This window comes from Populus alba, chromosome 19 (assembly GCF_005239225.2).
Source record: "Populus alba chromosome 19, ASM523922v2, whole genome shotgun sequence".
Lineage (NCBI taxonomy): Eukaryota > Viridiplantae > Streptophyta > Magnoliopsida > Malpighiales > Salicaceae > Populus > Populus alba.
This window is the reverse complement of record NC_133302.1, coordinates 8,446,535-8,457,927: the sequence shown is the minus strand read 5'-3', so window position 1 is coordinate 8,457,927 and position 11,393 is coordinate 8,446,535. Positions and strand designations below refer to the sequence as shown.

General features: G+C 36.1%; 1 protein-coding gene across 2 annotated transcripts; it reads right to left on the bottom strand.

Annotated features, from left to right (window-relative positions):
• Positions 1-6,874: 6,874 nt before the first annotated feature.
• Positions 6,875-11,107, bottom strand: LOC118046758 (uncharacterized). 2 transcript variants are annotated; one of them, XM_073406803.1, is made up of 5 exons: positions 10,714-11,106; positions 8,516-9,502; positions 7,713-8,302; positions 7,427-7,632; positions 6,875-7,289 (listed from the first exon to the last, which is right to left on the bottom strand). In XM_073406803.1, the coding sequence occupies exons 2-4, from the start codon at positions 9,490-9,492 to the stop codon at positions 7,565-7,567; spliced, it is 1,635 nt and encodes a 544-aa protein (XP_073262904.1). In that variant the 5' UTR covers positions 9,493-9,502; positions 10,714-11,106; the 3' UTR covers positions 6,875-7,289; positions 7,427-7,564. The 2 variants fall into 2 exon arrangements, with proteins under 2 accessions (XP_073262904.1, XP_073262903.1); XM_073406802.1 differs by having other exon boundaries at positions 7,713-9,502; positions 10,714-11,107.
• Between the last annotated feature and the right edge of the window lie 286 nt (positions 11,108-11,393).

Sequence of the window (11,393 nt, the reverse complement as noted above, 5' to 3'; positions counted from 1 at the left end):
TGAGGTGCGCAAGGCTAAACCACAGACCGTGTCAGAAGCTATTGAGAGGTTGGCCAAGGGTTATTGAGTGGTCTCAATCAGCCTTTATTTGCACTATTTGATGAAAGATGACCAGTTCATGAGAAGACAAAGACAAGGGAGAACAGAAGCAGTACGAGCTGTACCTCCACAACGCCTTCTCGCGAGGATTTAAAGGGGCTAGTGGAGTCGGGACTGGTCTTATGTGATTGGTACAACTTGACTATGAGATTTAAGTGGCGAGGAGAGCCGAAGGACTGCATGGCCAGAAGGATTCTTCTTCTACAAAGATTACTGTACAATCTCTTGAAAAAGAATTTAAAGGGGCTTTATTTGCAGTAGTGCTCAAGGAAATTAAAGATAGTGAAGGAAGAGGTCCTCAGGTGCCATTTGGCATGGGAAGGGTCTTAGAAGATTTTGTTGCAATTTTTGAAGAACAGCAATCCTTACCTCCTTATGGAGAAGTGGACCTCTGAATCCCACTTAAAGAAGGAGTCTCGGCTGTCAACGTGTGCTCTTATAGGTACGCACACTTTCAGAAGAAGAGATTGAATGCCAAGTATTATAGAGCATTAAATTAAGCTTACCAACGGTGGATGATATGATTGATGAGCTACATTGTGCCGAGAATTTTACAAAGTTGGATCTTCGAGCTGAATATCATCAAAATCGAGTTTAACTAAAAAGATGTGCACAAGATGGCTTTTCAAATTTTATAATGGCATTGTGAGAACTTGGTCATGTCTTTTTGGAATGTATAATGCATCATCGTTGTTCCAAGCAGTCATGAATGCCATTTTTAAGTTGCTATTGCTAAGTTTGTTTTTGTGTTCTTCAATGATATTTTGATATATATATATATATATATATATATATATATATATATATAATCATTCATGGAAAGTGCATTTAGAACACATTAGAGTTGTCTTTAAAATTTTGCAAAGGGAGCAATTTTTTTAAAAAAACGCTCCAAGTGTGCATTTGGGTATGCTACGGTGGAATATTAGGGGCATTTTATTTCTAATGAAGGAGTAGAAATAGATGAAAGCAAAATTTGCAGCTATGAAGAATTGGCCAATGCCTGATAATGTCACCAAGTTAGAGGGATTCTTGGGACTCACTAGGTACTATCGTAAGTTCATGCGCAATTACAGTACATTGCAGCCCCGTGAACATAATTACTGAAGAAAGGACAATTTTAGTGGGATGAGAAGGCAGAAAAGACATTCAAAGAGCTCAAAGTCGCCATGACCACTACCCCAGTATTGGCTATTCCTAATTTCAATGAAATCTTTGTAATTGAAACCGATGCTTTAAATTCAAGAATAAGGGTTGTTTTAACTCAACAAGGTCGGCTAGTAGCATATTTAAGCCGAGCCTTAGGTCTAAGAAAGAAAGTCTGGCCTATTTATTCCAAAGAGATGCTAACAATTGTCTAAGCAATTCGCTGTTGCAGACCCTACCTCCTGGGAAGAAAATTTCAAATTCTGACTGACCAATGTAGCTTACAGTTCTTCCTTGAACTACGAGTTTCTACTCCGGAACAGCAGAAGTGGGTGACCAAGTTGCTTGGTTACGAGTAATAGTGCTATAGATTTATTGTCTAGAGAAAGTGGATCACTAACCCTTTAGGCTATCTCTCAGCCTCAATTCATGGTACAGGCTGAAATGAGAAGGGCAGCATTTGAAAGTCCATAGGTCCAAGAGGTGAGGAATTGCATGGAAAAAGAGCCTGACAAGATGGCTGCCTATGTGTGGAAAGATAATTTGTTGTGGTATAAAACGTGTAGTGGTTCCACCAAAATCTACTATGAAGCCACGTTGTTAAAGAATAATATAAATCATATATTAGGATCTCACCTAACAGTTTCAGCTATTAGGTTGAGATGGTTCTTTGACATTGTATCAGAACCTTAATGATCAAGTGGTCACGAGTTTAAATCTCACCATTCCTATTTATTTGATAAAAATTAAGCACAAAGTAATGTTGGGCTATACAAATTTCAAACTCAAAAGGCTTTCATTTGAAAGGGTGTGTTAGAGAATAATATAAATTATATCTTGGAATCTCACCTAACAACTTAAGCTATTGGGTTGAGATGGTTCTTTAACACACATGTTCTCAAAGAGTTTCATGGCACTAAAACAGGTGGTCATTCATGAGTACTGAGGACATGGAAGAGGATTGCTCAAGGTTTTCACTGGAATGACATTAAGATATGCAGAATTATGTGGCAGTATGCGACGTATGCCAAAGGAATAAGGCTGATTCTCGATCACCTACAGGCCTCTTGCAAACTCTCCCGGTGCCATCACAAATATGGGAGGATATCTCTATGGATTTTATAGAAGGCTTACCTAACTCCACCTATAAAAATGCAATATTTATGGTGGTGGATCGATTGATAAAATATGCCCACTTTATTGATGTTAGCCACCCCTTTACAGCCAAGAAAATAACACAAGTATATGTGGAAAATGCAGCTCCTCTCCATGGTATTCCTCGCACTATTATTAGTGATCGTGGTGCTTTATTTACTAGTAACAAGAATTCTTTAAGTTGCAAGGGACACGACTCAAGTTGTCATCGGCATACCATCAGGAAATTGACGGGCAGACGAAAGCTGTAAACCGAAGCCTTCAGCAATACCTTTGTTGCCGATCCAGTCAAGCATCCAAACAGTGGAGTCGTTATCATCATTGGGCGGGATTTTGGTATAATACCACATTCCAATATCGTGCACTTGTGCTCACCCCAATTCAGGCCTTGTAGGGAAGACCACTTTCAATCATTACTTGTTAGCTGTTAGGTAAGGTAATGTAAGGTCTTAAGATATAATTTATATTATAATTTAACATATTTTTTTAAGTGAAAGTTTTCTTGGCTTAAACTTTGTACATGCCCACATTACTTTGTGTTTGATTTTTATCAAATCAATGAGAATGGTAAGATTTGAATTTGTGACAGTATATCATTGATTGATGAGAGCCCTGTTGACAAAGAAAATTCAATTTAAAAAAATATATTTAAAATTAGATGTTTATGAACTCAATTAAATTTTATCTAAGGTTTAATTGAATTTATAGAGGGTTTGATTGCAAGAAAAATTGATTTTTTAAGTCAATTTAAGCTTTTATTGGAAAAAAAAATTAAAATTATGGGGTCCAATTATAATTTTAAAGAGTTGATTCAGTCAAATTAGGAGCTTAATTGCATAATTATTGAAGTTTGATGGGCAATTAGGGACTTGAATGAAACAATTCGAAGAACATTCGCTAAAATCAAGGGATCTGATTACAATTTATCCGAGGGCTTGATTATAAAGTTGTAAAAACATCTAAGGACCAAATCAGAAATATCATTTAAAATTGCAAAACGGTGCCGTTTCAGAGGCACGATTCATTATCTTCTTCACCGATTCAGCAGACAGGAACCGTTTCAGCAACAAATGCCACAGATTGCTTCAGTTATGGGAACGTTTCACAGCTACTATCTCTCTACCGTTACCACTGCAATAATGGTCCCAGTAGTCTTCATTATATTAAGAAAAACGCATACAGTTTTGGCTATAAAAGCAGAGAAAAAGAACGATACAGTGGGAGGAAGAAAGAGAGACAAGGGGGGTTTTGAGACGAACGAAAAACAGGCGGGAGACAGACGAACGAAAAACAGAGGGGGAAGAACAATAAAGAGGCAGAGCGAGCAGGACAGGAGAAAACCAAGAGGAGGAAGTGCGAGAGAAAACAGAGAGAGCACAAGAAGAAAAACAGAAAAAAGTACAGTGGGAAAGCAGAGAGAGGAGAACAGAGGAGAAGCTGAACAAAAAAAAAGGAAAACACAGAGATGGAGAGAAGAAAAAACGGGGGGTGAAGAACTGAAGAAAAACAAAATAAAAGGGGGAGGGGGAGAGCAGAAGAACCCGAGGGAACTGGAGGAAAAGACAAAAGCAAACAAGCCGAACAGAGAAAAAAACAGGGGAATCACACAGAGGGATGGAGAAAAAATGAAGAAGAAGGGGGGTTTTGAGACGAACGAAAAACAGAGGGGGAAGAACAATAGAGAGGCAGAGCGAGCAGGACAGGAGAAAACCAAGAGGAGGAAGTGCGAGAGAAAACAGAGAGAGCACAAGAAGAAAAACAGAAAAAAGTACAGTGGGAAAGCAGAGAAAAAATGAAGACTGGGAACTAACAAAAAAAAAAAAAAAGCAGAGAAAAACAAGAAGAAGAAAAAGACCCAGCGTTGATCGTCTACATCGTCCCCAGAACCAGTCACCACCGATCCTGCGCAGCAGTTTCATCGCCATCGTCTTCGTCTGTCTCAATTACCAGGTAAGCTTTAGACATTTCTCTTCTTGCATTTTTTCAGTCATTGCATGCATTTGTTCTTTCATTGTTATTTTTTTAGTGTTCAAGTGAATTAATTATAATTCACTTTAACAGTAAAATATGTATATCAATATATATATTTGGAAGGCATTCAAAAAATAACAGGAGTGAGAAGAAGATGCTGGAATGCTTACAAAATAGTGAGAAATTGGTTGAAGAGGTTCAAAAATACAAGAATTGAAATTTTGACAATATATTTTTTGATTAATGAGAGCCCTGACGATAAAGAAAATTCAATTGAAAAAAGAAAAGTCAAACATTAGATGTTTATAGACTCAATTAAATTTTATCCAAGGTTTAATTAAATTTATGGAGGATTTGATTGCAAGAAAATTAATTTTTTAAAGTCAATTTAGATTTTTATTGGAAGAAATTAAAGTTCTGGGGTCCAATTATAATTTTTAAGAGTTGATTTGGTCAAATCAAGGGCTTAGTTGCATAATTATTGAAGATTGATGGTCAATGAGGGACTTAATTGAAACAATCCAAAACGAAGGACTAAATCGGAAATGGCGCTAAAATCAAGGGGTCTAATTACAATTTTCCGGGGGGCTTGATTACAACATTACATAAACATCCAAGGATCAAATCAGAAATATTATTTTAAATTGCAAAACGGCGCCATTTCGCTCAACACTGTTCACTGTCTTCTTCAGAAGACGTTACATTGTAGCTGGCGGAGAAATGGTTGCAGCAGCGAAGGCAGTGATCAAGGGGCCATGTTCCACGGCTGATATCTCTCCGGCCGTTACTCCATCCCTGCAAAGAAAACGCTTCCATCGTCTGGCTATAAAAGCCAGAGGATGTACCGCACCATGAAAAAAAAAACAGAGAACCACAGAGGAAAGAAAAAAAGACAGAGAGAGAGGGGCAAGACAGGGGAGGAGACGACGAGCAGGAGACAGACACAGGGGAGAAAATAGGATAGAACAGAGGGAGACCAGGAGGAATTAAACTGAGAGAGCAGAGAAATATGAACTAAAGAAGAGAAGAACAGGGGCAGAACATTAGGGAAAAAAAAACAAGAGAAACAGAGAAAAGAAATAAAGAACAGAGGAGAAGAACTGAAACAGACGAAAGCACAGAAGAGACCAGCTAGCACGCCTCGCCATCGCCTTTGCCCCTTTCGTTTCCACTTCCAGGTGCGTTTTTCGTCTCTGTGCATGCAATTTCCTTTTGCATTTTTACAGTAAGAACTCGCGCATGCATCCTAAAGCCGGCGGGGTCACTGGCTGGGTCCAGTCCCAAAAAGAATTCAAAAATTATTTCAAAAATTATGTGATTTTCCGCAATTTTTTTACTGCATTTTAATTAATATTAGTTTGTATTTTTATACTGTAAAGATACAAATCCGGTATTAAAATACTTGGTTTTCGTCAAAACATTAAAAAGATATATTTGTTTTTTGTTTTCATGCATACGACCAAGTCTCTCTCAAAATAATAATAAAAATCATATTCTATTTAAATACAACAAAGAAAATTTCAAAAATATGTATTATCATGTATTTTGGCTTTAATAATTAGTTTATTAAAGTCACGAGAACTATGCCAATATTTCAAAAAAATTCAAAAAAACTTATTTTTTTTCTTTTAATATCTAGGGTTATAATCTTATACGTAAGATGTATTACAGATATTAAATTCTTTTGTTGAGGTTAGAACGGTTAGGTTTTACCCGATAAGATAAAGACCTTCTTACCGAGGAGTACTTTTCTTAAACCATAGACAGACCAACAACTAGAAAACACGACATGACCTTAGATTTTATTAGACAAATAAAACAATGCAGTCTACCTTAGGTAGGGCGTATTTGGGGTGCTAATACCTTCCCTTTATGCAACCAGTCTTCGTACCCGATCTCTGAGACTAATTAGGGTTCTTAATAACTAAAATAATAGGTGGCGACTCCCATTCTATTTTTTTCACTAATAAAAGATAAGAATTCTTTGTCTCCACACATTTGCCACAATGACATTAGATAAGATTTTGAGGGTGGAGCATGAAAACACTTTAAGAATGTGCATCTTTATTTTTCAGCTTTCAAGCTAAATCAATTAACATGTGTTTTGGATTTTGTGTTTGGAGACAAGATCTTTTCCATTGTTCCACCGTACCCATGAATTATTTATTTCTCATCAACCCTTCTCTATCACAACAAAAGAAAACATTAGCTATTAAAGAGACCACACGACGAAAAAATATTAAAGAATTGAAGTGAAGTTGTATCTTCAACAATTCCACTATCTCACACCACATAAAACCAAGGTTGTCAATTCCGTTTCGGCGGGTGTTCCGTTTTTTCAATTGGAACAGAATGTTCCGGTTTCGGACCGTTTCGGCGTGCCGTTTCGGAGTTGTACTGTTCATATATATATATTCAACAAATATAATTTAAATTCAAGATAAATTATGCATGACAAAATACAAACACAATATCAAGCAACATAATTTTAAAATTTAAAATATTCCTAAATAGTCAAGATTAAATATAACTTTAATTTAAAATCTTAAAGTAATTCAACTTAAACAAAATACCAAAATATTATGAAAGTAAAATGTTTTAACACAAAATAAACATAAATTAAACATCATCTCCATCATTAACATAAAAATAAGGATCTTGATCTTGTGGTGGTATGTAGGGCAAGTCATCAACTAGACATTCCAATAGTTGATCATTTCCACCAAGCTCAATATTCTCTTCTTCAAAACATGTCTCTTCATCTTCTAAAGTCAAAGTAGACAAAGGTGCTTCTATAGTCTCCCAACTTATATCATCTCCATCAAGAAGGCTAGGTTCTTCACAAATCCATTCATTCAATAGGTCAATGTTATCGAGGCTAATGGGAATCTAAAGCATCCCTTGTTTTGCTCAAATTCCTACAAAAAACAACATGAATATAAATCACATATATATTAGTGATAAGTTTAGTTTTAAAAAATTAATATCATTGTTAATAAAAATAGTAATAATCATTTTCAATATTATTATTAATATGATAATATCAATATTTTACCTCTGTTGAATCCTCAAATTATAACGAACAAATACTAGATCACTTAATCTCTTGTGCTCTAGCCTATTGCGCCTTTTGGAATGAATGAATTCAAATATACTTCAATTTCTTTCACACCCAGTTGCACTACAACATTGACTAAGAATTCGAATTGCAAACTTTTGAAGTTCTTTGAGTATCATTGTCAAATTGCTCCCACCATGCAACTAGATAAGACAAAAGTTTAATAAATTAGATACTATAAATACAAAACAATATTATATTTAAAAAAACATAATGTTATTACCTGGATTTAACTTTTCTCTTTGACGAATAGCTAGGGTCATGCCAAAATCACCAGTTGCTTTCTTATACTCCTCAAGTTGGCCACTAATTACATCTTGAGTGTCACAATCAGGGACCAATCTAGTAATTGTGCTAAGCAAACCTCGAGTAACCTCCTTTTGTTTTGAAAAAGAAGGCCTAAAATAGATTCCAGGATTAAGAAAACAACCTGCTACATGTAATGGACTATGAAGTTGCTTATCCCATCTAGCATCAATTACCCGAATATATGGTCCATATTGAGATACTCTATTTTTCAACCTTGTCTTGATGGCTTCTTTTGCTTTATCCATTGCCTCATATAAATAACCCATTGCTGGTTTTTCTTCACTATCTGCTAACCGAAGAACTCGCACTAAAGGCTCACTAACTTTGACTATATGTTCACATCGAGGCCAAAAGTCTTTATCTTGTAAAATTATGGCAGTTATTTCCTTTCCAACTTTACTTTTACCATGGCTTGATTGTACCCATTTCATGCAAGTAAACATTTGTCGAAGCTCTTTCTTAAACTTGAGCAAACATTGGATGCTTAAAAAATGGGTAGCAAACCTTGTAATGCCAAGACGACATAGATCATTTCCATTAGTAAAGTCTTTCCTCATCAAAGCTAAAACCCATGCATGATTATATATAAATTTGGTTATGTTTCTTGCCTTTTTAATGGTTTCATCAATCATCGGAAAATATCTTGGATCAGAAATATTTTCTAACATCAAATCAATGCAATGGGCAGCACAAAGAGACCAAAAGAAAGTGTCATACCTTTGTTGTAAAGCCTTCCCAGCAGCCTTGAATGCAGACTCATTATCACTAACAAATTGGACAATATTTTCTTGCCCCACTTCTTTGACAACTTCATCAAACATTTCAAGCAATGTCTCTTTATCTTTTCGAAGACCTGAAGTGTCAACTGACTTCAAGAATATGGTACCTCTTGGAGAATAAGCAAGAAAATTCACAATTGGTACATTCCTTCTATTTGACCACCCATCTAACATAATGGAGCATCCATAAAGTTTCCAATCAGCCTTGATTTCAAAGAGATATTCATGGACATCATGAACTACACCTTTCAAAAGTGGTCCCCTTAAATCATGATATGATGGTCCTTTAAAACCAGGTCCCATTGATGCTATGGCGTCTATCATTGGTTGATAATAGTATGATTTAGCACCATTAAATGGTACATTAACATCGTACCACCATCTTGCTATGGCCTTCCTTGCATTATGTTCCTTCTCTTTAGAAGCCATTGCACTTTTAATGCCAGGTTGTGAATTTGGGGTATTTCGTGGAACGAATGAAGTCATCTTTTTTCTATTTGCACTTGTGCCTTGCATTGTCAATCTCTTATTTGCTTGTGAGTTGATATCACTTAAAGTAGGATTTGCACTATCACCCTCTTCAACTTCATCATTGGAAAGTGATTGAGAATTTCCAATATCATTCCTAAGTCTCTTTCTTTTATCTTTCTCCATTGTGAAGTCCTCAATCAATTGCTTCATTTGCCATTTCACATCTGGAGGGACCTTTTTACAAGCTTCAACTTGGCCCTTGATACCAGCAAGGTGATACTTCAGACGAGTAATACCACCACCATTGATCCTTTTGCTACAATGAACACATATACTTGAGTTCTTTGCACCAACAACCACTTGCCCATGAGCCCATGCTGGATCATCTGATCTTGCTGGAGCTGAAGGCATAGAAGAACCACCACTTGATGAGTTTTCATTCATGTAATTTGATCTGAAAAAAAAAAATAAAACACAATTAATTTCAGCTATTACAATTTACATCAATGTGATTTTTAAAGTAAAATGATGGTAATAATAACAATAACTTAAAATCAAAAGAATGACATTTCTCAAGATACCATGTTGATTTACAAATATTATTTGTTAGCTTCACACTTTAAATTTATTATGTGATATATTCGGTTTCATATAATAATTATGTATCCTTCCTTATAATTAATTAAGGTTTGGTACATTTGGTTTCACACACACACACACATATATATATACACATATAATAATTCTCAAAAAACTATATAATACGGTTATGCTTAAATTACTTATATTTTACACATATACATATAATAATTACTTAGAAATTAATACAACATAGCAGTAAACATATATATATATATATTCAGTTTCATATAATAATTATGTATCATTTCTTATAATTAATAAGAAATTAATCCGGTCATGGTCAAGTTACTTATATTATTAACTACCAAACCTAGCAATTAATATACAGAACCTAGCTTGTGCACAGAATATAAATCAAACCCAACAGTAAGATTATATATAAAGAAAAGATTACATTGAACTTGAATTAAATTAGATACAAGACCAAATTAAATTATATACAAAGAAAGTTCCAGCAAAGAACCCCTCCTCTCCTTCGCAGACTTCCAGCAATGAACCCCTCCTCTCCTTCGCAGACTTCCAGCAATGTAAGTTTTCCATTTCAGAATTAAATTACATACAAAGAAAGACCAAATTAAAACCCCTGACATTGATATTAACGTTCCAGCAATTAATCAGATTGATCCGCTGACATTGATGCCAAAAAAACCCCTCCTCTCCTTCGTAGTTCGCAGGGAAGAATCCAATAAAAGGAAACCCACAGTCCTGATTTTCTAAGGCATCCCCAAAAGTAATTAGGATCTGAAGAGACTGAACATCCACTAGCTTTCTACCCTTCTCTCTTCCACATTAAGGGCAGTTCACAATTGAATTAACAGATGCGCACTCTCTCACAATTCACAAACCCACAGTCCTGATTTTGTTGTCATCTCCGCTGGCTCAAGAAAGAACCACCAGAGCTGAATTATCAACTTCATTTACAGAAAACCTCCAAAATAACAGAAAGGCAGATACCAATTCTGACATTAACACGGAGCACGGAGACAATGAAATAAAAAACAGAAAGACCAAAAAGGATCGCACCTTAGCTCTGCAGGGAAGGGAGCGGATGGCCATTGAGGTTTGATGAATCTTCTGGTTCTGTCTTCTGTGTGATAATCCTCTTGACGGGGAGGTTGAGACTTGAGAATTATCAACCTCTTTGATAATTCTTTGCCAGGTTGCAGGGGGCGGCTTCTTCTCTTTTTTGTTGATTGTGCAGTTATTGGCTTCTTCTTCGGTCGGGAAGTCAGTGGCTTACTGCCGCATGGAAGAGCATGACAAACAACAGAGATTCAGAGAACTAGAGAAGACGAAAGATTGTAATTGTTTTGGTCGGGTTGAGTCTGCGAGGAGGAAGAGAAATTAGGGATTTGGTTTAGCAAAAGAGAAAAAGAGCACGGGCACGGGTGTAGAGTCTGTAGACTGTAGATTGTAAACCGGGTTTAATACTTTAATTTTGAATCTAACCTTGAGTCTTTGACTCGGGCAGCGTTGACCCGAAACGGAACGCATTGATTCCGGCCGGAACGTTCCGGCCAGAATTTGCCCGGAATTTCCGGATCAGACCGAGATTTTACGCGAGACGAAACTTGTTCCATTTTGTTTTGTTTTTTTAACTGGTGCGAGATGTTCCGGGCATTCCGGCCGAAACGGAACAGAACCAACAACTCTGCATAAAACACGGTTCACGTATGAAAGTCATGAAAAGCCGAGTTGCATTT